Here is a 20,031-nt window from a genome sequence, read left to right as displayed (position 1 = left end):
ATTTGGAAATATTCGCTTTCTGAGTGCTGCTCCTTCATCAGGTAGCTAGTGGGGCAGGATCATAAGACACAAGATCGTAGTGTCATGCAACTGATACAACATAGTGAACAAACCTAGATTGCCGTTAAGTCTTTCATCTTTCAGGAAAACATATTTCACCATTCATAGAATGTTTTTGCAGTCTATTGTTGACAGTTAACAGTGGATGTTGTAGGTTTCAAATCATTAATATAAAAATCTTCGAACTTCTTTCAAGTCATGTTTTCCCTGGAGCATCAGGGAGTGTGAGGGATGACCTTATAGAGGTTTATAAAGTCATGAGTGGCAGGGATAGGATAAAGAGACAAAGTCTCTTCCTTGGGGTGGGGAATCCAGAACTAGAGGGCATAGGTTTAGGGTGAGAGAGAAAAGATATAAAAGAGACCTAAGAGGCAACTTTTTCACACAGAGGGTGGTGCATGTGTAGGCTGAGCTGCCAGAGGAAGTGGTGGAGGCTGGTACAATTACAGCATTTAAAAGGCATCTGGATGGATATATGAATAGGGACAGTTTAGAGGGATATGGGCCGGGTGCTGGCAAGTGGGATTAGATTGGTTTGGGATATCTGGTCGGCATGGATGAGTTGGACCGAAGGGTCTGTTTCCGTGCTGTACATCTCTATGACTCTATGTTCCCGAGATAATTTAAGGTTTTATAACAAAAGGTGACATCTTAGCTGAGACAGTGCATTAAAGGTGTGAGGTTAGAGTCTGTCTGTATCCCAATCTTGAGTCAGACTGGTTCTACTTCCAAAGTACGAATTTATAAAATGTAATATGGATTGCCTGCAGATTGTCTGCTTTTTGAGCATAATAGAATGTATCTGCAAATGCAAATTCATCCTATCGTCTTATATATGTGTGTGGTGTGGGGAAGGGAAATGTGAAAGCGTGTGTGTATGCTTGGGAGTGTGTGCATGAGTCTGACTGAGTATAAGCCTGTGAGAGGGTGTGTGTGTCTGAGAGAGATTGTATATGAGAAGGGGGTCTGCGTGAGTAGCCTATTCGCTGAAATGTTCCCTGACTAGTTTTTGTGTTGGTATGGGTGCGGGTGTTGGTATGATGTTGCACGGTGTCCGTTGATCCATTGTCATAGCGTCTTCTTGGTCTCATCAATGTACAATGCCCGTGGACAGCCTTGCCTGTAGCATATGAGATAGACAATGTTGGCCAAGTAACATGAGTACCTGCCACATACACAGTGGGTGGTGTCCCCACATGTAATGTTGGTATCCATGTTGACACTCTGACACATTTTGCAGTGGTTGCCATGACAGAGTTGTATTATATTGTGATCGGTGTTGTCCAGAAGGCTGGGCAGTTAGCTGCGAACAATGGTCTATTTAGCCAGCAGCCTGAATACTCAATACCAACAACTGCCAATATCTGAGCACCCTCCCTGCGACTCATCCACTTCATCCTTGATCACAACGTCTTCACCTTTGATAACCAGTTCTTCATCCAGACGCATGGAACAGCCATGGGGACCAAATTTGTACCCCAATATGCCAACATTTTCATGCATAAGTTCAAACAAGGCTTCTTTGTTGCACAGGATGTCCAACCGACACGATATGCCAGATATATTGATGACAGGATGTAAGTTTGCTCGATGAGCTGGAAGGTTCTTTCTCAGAATTTCTGTCACCATACTAGGTAACATCAGTGAGCCTTTGGTGAATCATTGGTGTTAGTGTCATGCTTTCTATTTTTGTGTTTAGGTTTCCTTGGGTTGGTGATGCTATTTCCAGTTCTTTTTGATGACATTTTCTTCCCCTGGACCCATGGCGAGAAGTCACTGAAACAACTATACAGTGATATCAACAAGTTTCATCCCATCATCAGATTTAACATGGACTACTCTTTATATCTGTCTCATACTTGTACACACGCATTTCATCGAGAACGGGCACCTCTGTACCTCACTTTACCACAAACCCACAGATAACCTCACAATGCTGTACTTCTCTAGCTTCCACCCTAAACATATTAAAACAGCCATCCCCTACAGACAAGCCGTACGCATACACTGGATCTGTTCACTTAAGGAGGAACGTGATGGACACCTGCAGGTGCTGAAGGACACCCTCATAAGAACAGGATACAATGTTCAACTCATCGCTTGCCAGTTCCACTATGACACATCAAGAAACCTCAGGAGACAGACACAGGTTGCAACCAATAGGGTACCCTTCATTGTCCAGTAATTCCTGGAAGCTGACAAACTATGCCATGTTCTTATCAGCCTACAACATATTTTCAGTGAGGATGAGCACCTCACCAAGATCTTCCCAAGTCTCCACTTGTCGCCTTTAAACAGCTGCCCAAGCCTTAAACAGATTATTGTTCACAGCAAACTGCCCAGCCTTCAGGACAACATTGACCACATCGAACAGAGATTTTCCTGCACATCCAAACACCTCATCTGCTGTGTTGGTTGCTCTCAATGTGGTTTCCTCTACATTGGGGAGACAGGGCGCCAACTTGCGGAACGTTTCAGAGAACATTTCCGGGACATGCTACTAAACAACTCCACTGCCCAATCCCAGCCACCTGATGACTGGAGGAAGAATATCTCATCTTCTGCCTTGGAATGCTCCAACCACACAATCAATGTCAATTTCGACAGTTTCCTTATCCAAGATTCAACCCTCCAACCTGACTATTGATGATCCAGATAATCTCAGCAAAGGGCCCAGCAATCACTTCCCCAGCTTCCCAGTGTTCTAGGGTACACCTGATCAGGTCCTGGAGATTTATCCACTTTTATGCGTTTCAAATCATCCAGTACTTTCTCCTCTGTAATATGGACATTTTTCAAAAATGTCATCATCTATTTCCCTACATTTTAAATCTTCCATGTCCTGTTTCACAGTAAACACCAATGCAAAATACTTCTTTAGTATCTCCCCCATCTCTTGTGGCTCCACACAAAGGCCACCTTGCTGATCTGTGAGGGGCCCTATTCTCTCCCAAGTTACCCTTTGGTCCTTAATCTATTTGTGAAAACTGTTTGGATTCTTCTTAACTCTATTTGTCAAAGCTATTTCATGTTCCCTTTCTGCCCTCCTGATTTCCCTCTAAAGTATACTCCTACTGCTTTTATACTCTAAGGATTCACTCGATCTATCTTGTCTAGATCTGACATATGCTTTTTTTAAAACCAAACCCACAATTTCTTTTGTCATCCAGCATTCCCTATACCTACCAGTCTTCCCTTTCACCCTGACAGGAATATACTTCCTCTGGACTCTCGTTTTCTCATTTTTGAAGGCTTCCCATTTTCCAGCCTTTACCTGTGAATGTCTGCCCGCAATCAGCTTTTGAAAGTTCTTGCCTAATACTGTCAAAATTAATCTTCCTCCAATTTAGAGCTTCAACTTTTAGATCCAGTCTATCCTTTTCCATCACTATTTTAAAACTAATAGAATTATGGTCACTGGTACCAAAGTGCTCCCCCATTGACACCTCAGTCACCTGCCCTGCCTTTTTTTGCCAAGAGTTGGTCAAGTTTTGCACCGTCTCTTGTAGGTACATCCACGTACTGAATCAGAAAATTTTCTTGTACATGCTTAAAAACTTCCTCTCCATCTAAACCCTTAACATTATGGCAGTCCCAGTCGATGTTTGGAAAGTTAAAATACCCAACCATAACCACCCTATTTATTCTTACACATAACTGAGATCGCCTTACAAATTTGTTTCTCAATTTCCCTCTAACTATTAGAGGGTCTATAATACAATCCCATTAAGGTGATCATCCCTTTCTTATTTCTCAGTTTCACCCAAATAACTTCCCTGGATGTATTTCTAAGAATATGCTCCCTAATTACAGCTGTAACGCTATCCCTTATCAAAAACGCGGCTCCCCTTCCTCCAAATAAACCTTTTGCACTATAACCTAGTGTTGTGTGATTTTTAACTTTGTCCACCCCATTCCAACACTGGTACCTCCTCATCATAGCCCGGTAAATACACATCTAGATCCATCCTCATTGTCTGTACTGGCATTTGCTAAATATCTTCACAGTGGGCGGCACAGTGGCACAGTGGTTAGCACTGCTGCCTCACAGCGCCAGAGACCCGGCTTCAATTCCCGCCTCAGGCGACTGACTGTGTGGAGTTTGCACGTTCTCCCCGTGTCTGCGTGGGTTTCCTCCGGGTGCTCCGGTTTCCTCCCACAGTCCAAAGATAATTTGGCCATGCTAAATTGCCCGTAGTGTTCGGTAAGGGGTAGATGTAGATGTAGATGTAGGGGTATGGGTGGGTTACGCTTTGGCGGGGCGGTGTGGACTTGTTGGGCCAAAGGGCCTGTTTCCACACTGTAATTAATCTAATCTAATCTAATCTAATGAAGGTGGAATTTGCACGAATGTTTGAATGATCAGAATTGTGGGGTATAGACTGCTGGTTATGTTATGGCCTAATTGGCTAAAGTGTTGTTGTTCGCCATTGTCATACTGTAGTATGACTCTCCATGTCAAACAGTTGAAGATTTTGACTTTTCAGTTGTACTGGATCATTTTTAAAGCACTAGACTAGATTGATTTGCTCAAAAGTAACCCCAACTCTGGTATTTAATTGAAGTGCTATATCCAACTCAATTGACTTCATTGAGCAGTTGTGTTAGACCTTGTTTGGTGAGCAGGAGTTGGAAAAATGTTTAAAAAATGAGAGCTTCAGAAGCAGGTTGGCTTGTGACCTATTACAAACCATCAGCTTATTTTCTTTGTTAAGCATGTACAAGAAAATTTTCTGTACTTTATGCAGGCCATGGAAAAAGAAGGCAGAGCACGTCTAAGCATAGGCAGAATCCAAGAGGACAAGTTCCTCATTATGAACAAGATTTTTTTTTGACAACACATTAAACAGTCCATCAGTAAGTTATTCCCTGATGGGTCCTCCTAATAAGACGAATTACCTCAATAATATATATAAATTAGCTCAGCATCTTGCGCTCTGTGCTCCCATTCCCCAAAACCTCCTTAGCCTGTATCCAAAATAAGAGAAATATCTGCAGGATCCACTAGTTGGAAAAGTGATTGATTTATGAATTCCACCCAGAGTTTAAAACTCCTACACTTCATGTTTATAGTTTGTCACTGAGACACATTCATAACTGATGACCTCTAACCATGTAAATTGAACCCAGAGTGTAAGGTCTCAGAGATGTGGGACTCAGGGCACCTAAGCTTGCCCAAACCAAAACTTCACTGACTGAAGATGCCATTTCTGACTTAATTTCTTAACAGCCTCCATCTCTGCTGTGGGGGTAGCTGGGATGACTTTGTTACTCACAGGTTTGCTCTCTACCATCCTTTTTAATTAATTCATGGAATAATTTGAATTGATAAAATGATTGATTCTTTGAAAGAAAGCAGGAATTCAGAAGACAGCTGTCTGGTACAGAGGAACCTTGATTATCAGAACAAGATGTGTGGGCACTATTTTGTTCGGATAATTGATTATTCGGTTAACTGATTCAATGCCTCTCCTCTGGGACTCGGAGTTTCCTTTTTCCTCGCTCTGCCTGCCTTGCTCCCTCTCTCTGTCTCAGGGTTTGTTTCTGAGCAGACACACAGTTGTGTGTAAGGGACCTGCAGCATTGCTGAAGCCTCCTGCTGCCCCCTACCCCAATCAGTTCAATGGGATTGACACAGCGAGCACTTGCTAAGTCTGCTCCCCATTCAGGAGACTAGGCAGCAGCACACTATCGTCTGCGCCCCCACCCTGTCCAACACCGCCGCTGTCTACACCCCCAACCCTGTCCGTGCCCCCAACATCATTCACAACCCCAACCCTGTTCGTGCCCCCAACAACATTCACAACCCCAACCCTGTCCGTGTCCCTAATGCCATCCACAACCCCAACCCTGTCTGTGCCCCTAACGCCATCCACAACCCCAACCCTGTCCGTGCCCCCAACGGCATTCACAACCCCAACCCTGTCCGTGCCCACAACACTGTCCACAACCCCAACCCTGTCCGTGCCCCCAACGCCATTCACACCACCAACGCTGTCCGTGCCCCCAAACGCCATTCACAACCCCAACCATGTCCGTGCCCCCAACACGTCCACACACACAACCCTGTCCATGCCCCAACACCATCCACAACCCCAACCCTGTCCGTACCCCCAACACCATCCACAACCCCAACCCTGTCCGTGCCCCCAACGCCGTCTACACCCCCAACCCTGTCCGTGCCCCCAAGACCATTCACAACCCCAACCCTGTGCATGCCCCCAACGCCATCCACACCACCAACCCTGTCTGTGCTCCCAACGCCGTTCACACCCCCCAACCCTGTCTGTGCCCCCAACGCCGTTCACACCCCCAACCATGTCCGTGCCGCCTACGCTGTTCACACCCCCAACCCTGTCCATGCCCCCAACGCCGTCCGCACACACAACCCTGTCTGTGCCCCCAGCACCATCCACTTCCCCCAACCCTGTCCGTGCCCCCAGCACCGTCCACTTCCCCCAACCCTGTCCGTGCCCCCAACACCGTTCACACCCCCAATTCTATTCTTGCCTCTTACGCCATCCACACCCCCAACCCTGTCTGTGCAAACAACCCCAACTCCATTTACCTCTGCCCCCTGTCCACCTCCCAAACCCATCCATTCCCCCCCCCCCCAACCCGTCCAACCCCGCCGTCTCCGTCCGCCCCAGTTTGGCCCCCTGTTGTCTGGCCCTCCAACCCTGTCTAGACCAACCCCCCCCCCTCCATCGTGAGGCCCGTTCCATCCCCACCCACTGTCTGCTCCCTATCTCCCGTCTGCCTCATCCCGCCTCCAAACCCATTCATCCCTGCCCACGCACCCCACCCAACCACCCTCCAGCCCCATCTAACCCTGCGCCCCGACCCCACCCGCCTCCCAACCACTTTCCGGGGCAGCCAGCCTGGACAATAACAGTGAGACTGCTGCTGCCTTTGGGGAGTGAGTTTCAAAGTAGCACACAGACGACACACAACTTCTTACTGCAATGTTTTGACAAGTTCCACCTTTGCTCTGTGCAGGACAATGTTGGAGAGGTTATCAGGGGAATAGGGGTTCAGAGGAATGAAATCTGATGTGTTGGTCAATATGTCTTGGTCAGAGAAAAAGAAACAATTTTTGGGCAGTACAGGGAGGAGAATAGCTCAAAGAATAGAAGCAACAACTTTATCTTTGTTTATCCACATCTATAGTAGTATGACTAATTCTTGTTCCTATTTCAAAACTGATATTCTTATTGGAGATAGCTATCTTGGAATTATTTGCTACTGGGAGCAAACAATTGGTGCATAATTTTATCAGAATTGAAAGAAAGATGCACACCTATGCAGTATCTTCAAGATTTTATAACTTTTCAATGCCCTCAAAAGAATTTCATTGCCTTTAAAATGTAGTTGCTACTGTCATATGGAAAATGTGATAACCAAGTTGTGCGCAACAAGATCCCACCAACAGAATGTTTTGACCAAGAAATCTGATTAAATCACATTAGTCCGGGGTTGATGTTGACTAGGCAGAAATCACTTGCTGTCACTGATCTTTGAATATACACGTAGGATATTTTATGTTTGCCTAATTGAGCAGGTAGGAACTTGTTTTAAAGTTTTATCCAAAAGCTAGCACATTCAGCTATACGCAATCCCTCATTCCTGTACTGGAGTGTCAGCCTGTATTTCTGTGCTTATCTCTGTGGAGTGAAACTTGAACCTATAGCCTTCTAATTCTGTAGTAAGCATGTCGAGCTGTCACTTGGACTAGATTCAATTAAAAAAAAGACATTTGCAAATGACACCAAATGGGAATAATCACCAATGTGGAGATATGCTGAAGCATTTGCAATAAGTGAAGTCTCACCTACTATCCAATGAAACATTTAGAGGGAAGGAGAGGTTGTGTGTCTTGGGATTTTGGCAAAACAGTCAGGACATCGATTGGAATGTTTGACATTATGAAGAGGGTTGATGAGGTGGAATTTCAGGAGTAGTTTGAAGATGAAAGTAAATAAAGCCAGACAGCTGAGAGAATTTCTTCAGAAAGTGAAACAAATGCTAAGCAGAAGAAATTAAGTAGGAGGTTGAGGTTTTGCAAAGAAAATTATCTTGGTATCTGAAGGATTTTATGGCTGATGAAGTTTCTATATATGGTATAATGACATATTGTGATACATAGAAAGCAGTGGAACTTAGAGGGAGATTGGATAGGATGATGGCCATTTCCCAAAGTTAAATTATTGTATTATTTCCGATCCATTTGAATGTTAGTGACAACTTCAAATGTTGAGGATAATCAAAATATTCAGTTGGACATTTCAGCTGCTTTGGTATTTTTCTCCTAGGTTGTTCTGAGGGGGAAGCTTGAGATTAATGTGAAGATATTTTGTGCATAGTGAACACTACATGGATGGAAAATGGTGGCAATGCATCACACCAGTAAAATTGGCCATTATAGGATTAGTGATTAACGCTTAAAAGTAAGATGCCATCCTAAGAATCATAGAATCGTGACAGTGTGGGGAGTTCAGCTTGATTTCCTCAAGAGAGGGTTGGTGATTATTCTCCCAACGTGGAGTCCCCTTTGACAAAAAAAATTGGTTTTGTATCTATAAAATTTGTGTGGCAGCACAATTAGGTATTGCCAGCTCCTGCTTATCTAATTCCTTTTTTGTTGGCTTCTGCTGGTTTTAATTTTGGATTTACAGATAACTCTCCCAACGCAGAAGGTCCAATAAATTAATCTATATTTCATGTGATCTAAAGCCATGCAATATGGAATATTTTGATTTTGGCAAAAAGAAATCAGCTGTTTCCTTGTAAAACTTTCACTGTATATCCAAATCGCTCAGAGGATAATTATCAGTCATTTTTACAATAGCCTGGATTGCCAAAAGGCTTTATACTCAGATGCAAGTAACACCCAGAAGATAGCAAACTCCAAAATATATACTAAAAACTGGCCACCCTTGTTACTTCTGGTTGACATTGTGCTGTTCTGAGTAGATGGAGGCCTAGATGGTTACAGCAGAGGAGGAGGGGAGATCATTCAGCCTAGTGCCTCTCTGCTGGTGCTGTGTAGGAGTAATTTACAGAGTGCCACACCCATAACCTGCTTAACATTTCCTTTACAAATAATGATCACCTTTCCAATGGAAGCCTCAATTTTCCCTGTCCCACTACATCCTTAGGCAGTGCAATCCTGATGCTAACCACTCGCTGCATAAAAAGCTTCTTCCACATGTTACCATTACTAGTTTTATCAGTTATCATTAAGTCTGTGTCTGCTGGTTCTCGATATTTTCCTACAAACAAATTGAGTGAAGCATAGATGTCAATGAATGCATTAGGTTCGATAGCGCAAAAGTGAACACTTATGTTTGATATCAAGGATTAAAAACAACAGAAGGTTTAGAAATTGGTTTAACGGCTGGAAACTGAGAGTGGCGGTAGAAAGTTGCTTTTCAGACAGGAGGCCTGTCACCAGCAGTGTTCCACAGGGATTGGTTCATGGCTTTGTTTTGTTTGTCAATTATGTAAATGATTTGGATTAACATATAGAAGACATAGTTAGTAAGTTTGTAGATGATACCAAAATTGGTGGGAGAGAAGACAGTGAAGAAGGTTTTCTAAGATTACAAAGGGATCTTAATCAAATGGGTCAATGGGCTGAAAAATGGCAGATGGTGTTCAATTTGGAAAAATGCAAGGTGCATTTTGGTGCAACAAACAGGGGCAGGATTATACAATTAATGGTAGGGTGTTGGGGAGTATTGTAGATCAGAGAAACCCTAGGGGTTCAGGTTATGACGATGTTGCCATTTTAAGAAGTTTATTTTGTGCTGGGTTCTTTTTTGGAGAGAGGTTGTAAAGGCAAAGAAGCCAAATTAGCTACTGGAGATGGCCTTAGTAAACAACTTAGGAGGCCTTTAGGTTTTTTTAAAAGTGGTGGAATAATGGAAACAGCTTGAATGGGAGTAGCCAGCTCTCACAGACCAAGCTTTCTAGTTATTTTTAGCTTTAGCAGTCAGCTGTTTGGGGTCTCAGAAAAGTTAGAGGTCCAGTCAATGATTCCTGGCTGCTACTTCCTCTGGAATTTCTCTTGATTTTTTTTCCTTCTGGATTGGAGAACTGCATGTAAGAATCTGTCTGAATTTGCCATTTTGCCAAGGGGGTGTTTATGAGATGTTACTACATTGGAACAGTTAGTTATAAATACTGTATTGTTATGACACAGCAGTGAACCCTTCTGTTAATTAAACCAAACACCCAGAAAAGTTCACCTTCTCTCAGAATCTGTTAAAATATGCGTGACAGAGAACTCCAAATTTCACTATTTAAAGAAAATAACATCAATTTATTAACTGTAAAAATGAACATTAAACAACAATGATTCACAACTCTAAGCCCCTCTTTCTCTTAACTGCTTATTACCTGCCTCCAACTCTATAACAATATGTTGTTCTAATAAGACACTTATTAAAATTACATCAATTTAATTTCAAAACCACATAGCCGCTGTTATCATCTGTGTCTTCACTCATGCGGCTGCTGAATTCCCTGGGTGGTTGTCTTTTTTTTTCTGCGAGTATGTTTCATATGAAAAGGTTCCTTTGATAGAGAGTGTTTCTTAATTTCTCGGAGAGCAAGATGTTAGATCTCCATGTATTTCTGTCTCGATGGCAGTTGCTCTCTCCAATATTTTTATGCCCTCAACATCAGATTATCTCATTGGTTCGATGTTGGCAAAACAATAAATTCAAACTTGATTGGGTTTTACTATCCTGGGGCATAATTTAAACTAGTTCAATCCAAATGTTTGTCAAATCAGCAACCAAACCTCAAGTATCTATTTCACAGCCAAATGTTATATATTTTCAATTTTCCAGTACACTCTGGGACTACCATCTAGTCATATAAACAAATGCTTGTAAGCTCTCCATTCAGAACAACATTCACTCTCTCTTTTAAAGGTACAGTACACGCCTTCAATTTCATAACATTATCTGGTTAATCATAGAATCCCTATAGTGTAGAAGCTGGCCATTTGACCCATTGAGTCTACACTGACCCTGCAAAGAGCATCCCTCCCAGACCCAAACACCTCTAACCTATCCCTCTAAACCTGCATTTCCCATGGCTAATCCACCTAGCCTCCACATTCCTGGACACTATGGGCAATCCAATAAACCTGCATATCGTTGGACTGTGGGAGGAAACCAGAGGAAACCCATGCAGACAAGGGGAGAATGTGCAAACTCCATATAGACCGTCACCCAAGGATGAAATCGAAGCCAGTTTGCTGGTGCTGTGCTACAGCATTGCTAGCCACTGAGCCACCATGCTGCCACTGATCCTTGTGGCATTCCACCAGTAATAGTCTACCATCCTGAGAATGGTGCATTAATTTATACTCTTTTCTTTTCCTTTTCATAAATTCATGTCATTTCAAAAAGTTGAGTGATCACATTTTTTAATAGATTGTAACATTTCCTTGCTACTGATGTCAAACTGACATTTCTGTAGTTCTTTAGTCTCTTTCTACTTCTCATCTTAAAACAGTGAGGTTCCATTTGTTGCTTCCACTCCACAGGAACCTTTTCAGAGACGACAAAATTGAAAGTTAACTGTCAGTGCATCCACTCTGTCCCACTATCTCTCTCCTTCATCATTTTGGGAGAAGCTTGTCTGGTCCAAGTGACTTACCCAACTTCAATCCAATTAACTTTCAAAGTACTACCTCTTTACTGTTACTTGTTTTCTGTCCCTGTGTTTCACAACTCCCTTAGTCTCCTCATATTTCTGGGCCATTTACTCTCCCATGCAGACACTGCAAAGTAACAATCTAGTTTCTCTATCAATTTCCGTGTTTTTTCTATAAATTCTCTTGTCCCAACCGATAACAGGATCAAATTTATCCCAGCTGGTCTTTTACTTACCTAATGAAGCTTTTACAACTTGCTTGCAAGTTTGCTTCAACTTTTCTTTCCATTTTTTAAAATCAGTACCTTATTGCTCCCTTGCTGGATTATAAATTGCTTCCATTTCCCAGGCTTATCACTGTACCTGGGGTTCAGTTAGCTGTTTTCTCATGAACCACATATCTATTGTAGACCATGTGGAGCCTCTTTAATTAGCTATTGCCTCATTTTTCTAATCCATGATATCAACTTAAGTCTTCCAAAAGTTAAGTTACTCTAAATTCCTCTTTGTTTTATTTGTATTTTGACTATAGTGTTTAAACAAATTTTGTTTTCCTTAACTTCCAAGTAGTTTGACCAGTCGCATCACATCTAGAACATGCACTTCACGACTACCTTAAAAAGGAAAAAGTTAGGGTCTGGGCTGCCTTCTTAAAATATTTTGAGGGAATGTGGTCAGGTTCATAACAAGTTATATAATTCTTTGAAGTTTCCATCCCATATAGACAGAGTTGTTAAAAAGGCATTTAGCATGCTTGCCTTTGAGTATAGGTGAGATGTGGAAGTGCCATTGTTGTACTAGGGTTGGCAAAGTCAGAAGTCACACACCACTAGGTTATAGTCCAACAGGTTTATCTGAAATCACAAGCTTTCAGAGCTTTGTTGCTTCATCTGGTGAAGGAGCAGTGACCTGAAAGCTTATGATTTCAAATAAACCTGTTGGACTATAACATGGTGCCGTGTGACTTCCTACTTTGCGTGTAGGAGTTGGGCAGTCATGTTGAGGTTATACAGGACATTGTTGAGGCCTCTTCTGGAGTACTGTGTCCAGTTCTGGTTGGCCTGTTGTTGGAAGAATATTATTAAACTAGAGCGCATTCAGAAGAGATTTATCAGGATGTTGCCAGGTATGGATGGTTTAAGTTATAAAGAAATGCTGGAGCGTAGGAGGTTGAAAGGTGACCTTATAGAGGTTTTGTAAAATAATGAGGGGTATAAGTGGGGTTAATGGTGGGTGACTTTTCCAGAGGATGGGGAATTTCAAGACTTAAGGGCATATTTTTAAGGTGAGCGGCAAATTTTTTACAGTGTGGTTTGCATGTGGAATGAATTTCCTGAGGAAGTGGTGGATACAGGCACAGTTACAATGTTTAAAAGACACTTAGGTTAGTATATGAATAGCAAAAGGTCTGGAAAAATATGGGCCAGGAGCAAGCAGGTGGGACCAGTTTAGTTTGGGATTATGTTTGGCATGGACTGGTTAGACGAAGAGTCTGCTGTATGACTCTGTGACTAAGAGTACAGAAAGTGCAGAGGATTGATTGAGGAAAACAGTGAGAGAGCAAAGAGGGAGTGTGAGAAGACACTGGTGTTAAAATAAAGGATAAACCAAAAACATTTTGTAATTCTATGAAAAGGCAAGAGGAAAATCAGGAAAAAGAGTAGGGCCTATTCAGGTCCAAAGTGGCAATCTGTGTGTGAAGCCAGGAAAAATAGATGTGCATTTAAATTATTACTTTGCATGTGTATTCCCAAAAACGAATGATATTGGCATAAAAAATCAGACATACACTTGAACAAAGTAGATTTGAGTCGGGGGGGAGGTAGTATTGGAGGTTTGAGTGGGGTTAACATTGTATAAATCCACAGGCCTAGGTGAGCTGCATCTTGGGCTGCTGTGGGAGGCAAGGGAGAAAGTTGCAACAGCCTTGACATAAAGTTTCAAATCTCTCTGGACATAGGAGAGCTGTCAGAGGAATGGAAGACAGCTAATATGGTACTAGAAGAGTGGTATGGATACCTCTGAACTGTAGGCCAGTGAGTCTAAGAACAGTGGTAGGGAAACTTTTGGAAAATATCGTGAGTGACAGTGTTTATCTCTACTTGAAGTGATAAGAAGTAATCAATAATAGCATGATTTATCAGGGTTGGGGGGAGTGCTCTCGAACTAATTTGATCTAATTTCTTGAGGTGGCTAGATATGTGGATGAGTGTCTGGTAATTGATGTAGGCAGAGTGTTATTCTGAATCATATTAACAATTCAAGAAACTATGTTGTGAATGATTAATGATCATCTTCATACCAATCAATAGGGTGATTAGTTCTAAACAGCGAGAAGGGTACTTTGATTGCTAACATCTGTGTAATGGGGTTTGCAGAATGATATGGAGGATCTCTTGCTACCAGTATGTCAAAAATCTGCTCGTTCAGTGGGTATTTCTATTTCCTTGCAGTAGTAAATAAGATGGTGACATTACACTTATTGTAGTCCAAGTTAAAAATCACAACACTAGGTTATAGTCCAACAGGTTTATTTGGAAATACAAGCTTTTGGATTGCTGCCAGGCAGCTAGTTTGGCTATGATCCTGCCCCACTAGCTATCTGATGAAGGAGAAGCACTACAAAAGGTGGTACTTCCAAATAAATCTGTTGGACTATAACCTGATTTTGTGTGATTTTTAACTTTGCCCAATCCAGTCCAACACTGGCACCTCCACATCATAACTTGTGTGGTGACCAACTTCCTGTGTCATTTTGTGAAGGTATCTTTGATCAATTGCCAGTGACTAAAATCCACATTGTCAGTGTCTCATGTTCAAAGAGGAGCGATCCTTAATTGGTGTAGTGAAAGTAACAATGTTTACACTGAAGCTTAGAACAATTCCCCTTTCCATGGTTGACTTAATCCATTGATGAACCATGCAGTTATTTTGGAGTCCTCCATTGCCAGACCATAGCAACACGACGGCTGGAGGAAGAGCGCCTCATCTTCCGCCTAGGAACCCTCCAACCACAAGGGATGAACTCAGATTTCTCCAGTTTCCTCATTTCCCCTACCCCCACCTTGTCTCAGTCCCAACCCTCGAACTCAGCACCACCTTCCTAACCTGCAATCTTCTTCCTGACCTCTCTGCCCCCACCCCCACTCCGGCCTATCACCCTTACTTTAACCTCCTCCCACCTATCACATTTCCAACGCCCCTCCCCCAAGTCCCTCCACCCTCCCTTTTATCTTAGCCTGCTTGGCACACTTTCGTCATTCCTGAAGAAGGGCTCATGCCCGAAACGTCAATTCTCCTGTTCTTTGGATGCTGCCTGACCTGCGCTTTTCCAGCAACACATTTTCAGTAATGAACACTTAGTACAATTAATTGTACTGGCTAATTTCCCAATGTGTAGAGTAGTCTTTTTTTTAAATCAGCCTGTCCAAAAAGGCAATTACATACCTTTAGAGCAGCTAGAATTTGAATCCAGGCCTCTTGGCTCAGAGTTAGAGATGCTACCACTGCACCACAAGAGTCCTCACCTTAACTGAGCAAGCAGCAGGATTGTAATCAGTGTTGTTTAGTAACAAGCTACATGGTTTTTGCTGGGCACACTTGGAGGTGTTCTTAAACACTCTGGACTTTGTTAAGTAAGATGTTTGTAGTCAGAGAGGAAGTTTGGACAAACAGGATTCCTACTAATGGATGTTTATTTCTCAATAGCTTGATTTGAAATCTCTTCAATCTGGGGTTCAATTTCTGTATCTATCAAACCTCTACATGTCCAAAAATAACTGTCTACAATTGGATGTTATATGAATAATGTGCAAGACTAGAAAAGACAAAGCTTCATTAGCTGATAAACTTCAGGTATTCTCTTCACTTAAACTAAGGATTTGCCGCATTACACTAAAATCTGAAGTCCAGAACATATTTTAGATTATTTCTGGATGAGGTCTGTTTCTTAACTATCAAAAAACTATCAATACTTGATTTAAAAAGCTGGAGCAAGTCACCTTGGATGTCTCAGTTTCTGTATTTTGTGTGGTATTTCCATGGAATCATTTTCATTGTGAGATAGAGCTCAACACTTAAGATGAACCATGAAGTTATAATTTTCTCATGTGTTCATTTCTTCACTCTTGAACAGGCAAAGGAATCGGGACAGCTGCAGAACAAATGGTTAATGGTGAACATTCAAAATGTGCAAGACTTCGCTTGCCAGTGTTTGAACCGTGACGTTTGGAGCAATGAGGCAGTGAAAACCATAATTCGCGAACACTTCATCTTCTGGCAGGTACCAAGAAGCAGGCGTTAGTGTCAGCTTTAGCATTAAGGTTGAGTACATTGTTGCTGGCAAGAAACTGCTTAACTGCCCATTAGTCATAGTAATTGACATCCTTGTAAAATTTTGTCCCAATGAAATGAATGCATGCATGTCTAAATTAATGTTTTCCTCCCTCTAGTCCCTTTATATTCGCTGTAGCAGATGTTACTTGTATCACCAGGTTGAGGGCCAGTAGAGGTTCACAAGGTTTTAAAAACCTGTTCAATATTCCATCTGATACATGGAAATAAGACAGATTCTGTTTTATGTCAATGATTTTACTTATCAAGCTTTCCTGTATGGATCACACTTCTTTATGATCAAGTCCAACAAGAGAGGTCTGCCAACCTTGTAATTGCAGCAATCATTTGTTCCGTCTTTCCACTTTTAACACTTCCTGTTTTGCTCCTCCTTTCACTCTGACATTTGTTCCTGTTTTTCTCTCTCTTTATTGCTTTGGTGTTTATTCTTTCCATCTTAAAAGTCACATGTTCATTGCAGTTGCTGATGTGCCCTTGTGATGTGTCCACTACAAAGAGTTGAGTTTTCAAGTAACATTTCATTATATGGCATTTGAGTCATTTTAGGGGTCAAAACTTTTAGAATTTAACTTTTTAAACAAATAATTTCCCTGATATGTTAATAAACCAAGTTCTGATGAAGAGTCACCAAACTTGAAATGTTAATTCTGCTTTCTTCCCAGATACTACCAGATCTGCTGAGTTTCTTCAGCAATTTCTGTTTTTGTTTCAGATCTCCAGCATTCGCAGCCCTTTGTTTTATATTAGGGAACTAAGGGTCTAGCAAGAGGGAAGAATTGAAGAACATCAGTATTGGTAAATAGGAAAGTGCCAGAGATATTAGTGAGGTTAAAGACAGACAAATCCCCAGGGCCTGAGAATTTACCTCTGAGTACTAAAGATGATAGCTCTGGAAACATTGATGTTCATCTTCCAAAATAAAAAGAGCACTTCAGATGAATTAGTAATCAGTAGTGGAAAAAATGCTAGAGTCTGGTGAGATGCCGGAAGACTGGAGGTTGGGAAATGTGGTGCCACTTTTTATGAAGGGTGGTAAAGACAAGCCAGGGAACTATAGACCAGTGAGCCTGACCTCAGTGGTGGGCAAATTGTTGGAGAGAATCCTGAGGGACAGGATGTACATATATTTGGAAAGGCAAGGACTGATTATGGATAGTGAACATGGCTTTGTGTGTGGGAAATCATGTCTCACAAAGTTGATTGAGCTTTTTGAAGAAATAACAAAAAAGGTTGATGAGGGCAGAGCAGTAGATGTGATCCATATGGACTTCAGTAAGGCGTTCGACAAGATTCCCCATGGGAGATTGATTACCAAGGTTAGATCTCATGGAATACAGGGAGAGCTAGCCATTTGGATACAGAACTGGCTCAAAGGTAGAAGACAGAAGGTGGTGGTGGAGGGTTGTTTTTCAGACTGGAGGCCTGTGACCAGTGGAGTGCCACAAGGATCGGTGCTCGGTCCTCTACTTTTTGTCATTTACAGAAATGATTTGGATGCGAGCATAAGAGGTACAGTTAGTAAGTTTGCAGGTGACACCAAAATTGGAGGTGTAGTGGACAGCAAAGAGGGTTACCTCAGATTACAACAGGATCTAGACCAGATGGGCCAATGGGCTGAGAAGTTACAGATGGAATTTACTTCAGATAAATGCGAGGTGCTGCATTTTGAGAAAGCAAATCTTAGCAGGACTTATACACTTAATTCTGAAAAATGTGTTGCTGGAAAAGCGCAGCAGCTCTGGCAGCATCCGAGGAGCAGGAGAATCGACGTTTTGGGCCGAAACGTTGATTCTCCTCCTCCTTGGATGCTGCCTGACCTGCGCTTTTCCAGCAGCACATTTTTCAGCTCTGATCTCCAGCATCTGCAGTCCTCACTTTCTCCTAGTTTTACACTTAATGGTAAGGTCCTAGGGAGTGTTGCTGAACAAAGAGACCTTGGAGTGCAGGTTCATAGCTCCTTGAAAGTGGAGTTGCAGGTAGATAGGATAGTGAAGAAGGCATTTGGTATGCTTTCCTTTATTGGTCAGAGTATTGAGTACAGGAGTTGGGAGGTCATGTTACGGCTGTACAGGACATTGGTTAGGCCACTGTTGGAATATTGTGTGCAATTGTGGTCTCCTTCCTATGGGAAAGATGTTGTGAAACTTGAAAATGTTCAGAAAAGATTTACAAGGATGTTGCCAGGGTTGGAGGATTTGAGCTATAGGGAGAGGCTGAACAGGCTGGGGCTGATTTCCTTGGACTGTCGGAGGCTGAGGGGTGACCTTATAGAGGATTCCAAAATTATGAGGTGCTTGGAGAGGGTAAATAGGCAAAGTCTTTTCCCTGGGGTCAGGGAGTCCAGAACTAGAGGGTATAGGTTTAGGGTGAGAGGGGAAAGATATAAAAGAGACCTAAGGGGCAACTATTTCACGCAGAGGGTGGTACGTGTATGGAATGAGCTGCCAGAGGATGTGGTGGGGGCTGGTACAATTGCAACATTTAAGAGGCATTTGGATGGGTATATGAATAGGAAGGGTTTGGAAGGATATGGGCCGGGTGCTGGCAGGTGGGACTAGATTGGGTTGGGATATCTGGTCGGCATGGACAGGTTGGACCGAAGCGTCTGTTTCCATGTTGTACATCTCTATGACTCTAAGTATTATACTAGAAATCTTGGAAAACATCTATGGGATTAGATTATTAAAGGAAAATTTGCTGATGACACAAAAACTGAGTGGGACTGAGTGTTAGAAGGTGGATTCAAGGAGGCTTCACAGTGATTTAGACACGTGTGTGTGTGTGTGTGTGAGTAAACACATGGCAGATGCAGTACAATTTAGCTAAATGTGAACATATAGACTTCAGTGTGAAAAACGTAAAGGCAGAGTCGTCTTTAAATGCTGAGTGGCAAACATAAGTACTCAAATGGACCTGAGTGTTCTTGTATACCACTCAATGAAAGAGACATGCAGATGCAGCAATCAAATCAGAAGGCAAGTAGTATTTTGTTTTACATTGCAAGAGGATTTGAGAACAGAGTAGGAATGTCTTAATATAGTTATTTAGGGCCTTGGAAAGACTGCACCTGCAGTACTGAGGGCAGTGCCCTACCTACAAGAGGATATACTTAGTATAGAATTAGTCTTGAACCAGGGGTCACAGTCTCCGAATAGGGTAGACCATTTAGGAATGAGATGAGGAATCATTTCTTCACTCAGAGGCATGCTCAACTTGTGGAATTTGCTATTCCAGAGGATGCCAGGCACTGAGTGTATTCAAGAAAGAGATGGATAATAATTTAGATATTGAAGGCATCAAAGGAGTATGAAAAGAATGCATGAATATGGCGTTGAGGTAGAGAATTAGCCATGATAATTTTGAATGGTGGAGCAGGCTCCAAGGACCACATGGCTTTCTCCTCATCCGAGTTTCTATTTGGCTTCAAGAATGCATCCTTTAACAAATCAAGTTAGGAGAGACCCAAATGGTATCTGTTGCTCATTGATCCCTTCCTCTGTGGAATCAAGTTTGATCTGGATGTATGTGTGCACAGAACATTGAAGGTGACAGGATAAGCAGAGCGAGAGCAGTTAATAAAGCATACAATGTCTTTGACCTTAATGCAGGCATGTCGTACAAGTGCAAGAAGCCACTGTTGAACTTACATAAGACACTCAGCTGGAGTATTGTTTAAAGTTGGTTTAGGACACTAACCCTAACCCTATCGCAAATTATAGGAAGGATATGAATGCATTGGAAAGAGTGCAGTAATAATTTACAAGAATAGTTCCAGGAATTAGAAACTTTTGTTATGAGGATAGATTGAAGAAATTGAGACTCTTCTCAAGGAAATTCAATGGAAGTTTTCAAAATCATGAGCAGACCGGATAATTAAATAAAAAGAACCATATCCTGTTCATAAAAAGAACAAGAGGGAGATTATATAGATTTAAAGTGATGTGCAAA

General features: G+C 42.2%; 1 protein-coding gene across 1 annotated transcript in view; it reads left to right on the top strand.

Annotated features, from left to right (window-relative positions):
• Nucleotides 1–20,031, top strand: part of ubxn7 (UBX domain protein 7) — a 117,596-nt gene that overhangs the window by 73,358 nt on the left and 24,207 nt on the right. Inside the window, exon 6 of the mRNA XM_072573082.1 lies at nt 15,866–16,012. Within this exon, the coding sequence (XP_072429183.1) occupies nt 15,866–16,012 (147 nt within the window). The remainder of the gene's footprint in view (nt 1–15,865; nt 16,013–20,031) is intronic.

Source organism: Chiloscyllium punctatum, chromosome 6 (genome assembly GCF_047496795.1).
Source record: "Chiloscyllium punctatum isolate Juve2018m chromosome 6, sChiPun1.3, whole genome shotgun sequence".
Classification (NCBI taxonomy): domain Eukaryota; kingdom Metazoa; phylum Chordata; class Chondrichthyes; order Orectolobiformes; family Hemiscylliidae; genus Chiloscyllium; species Chiloscyllium punctatum.
This window is presented reverse-complemented; position numbering and strand designations above follow the sequence as displayed.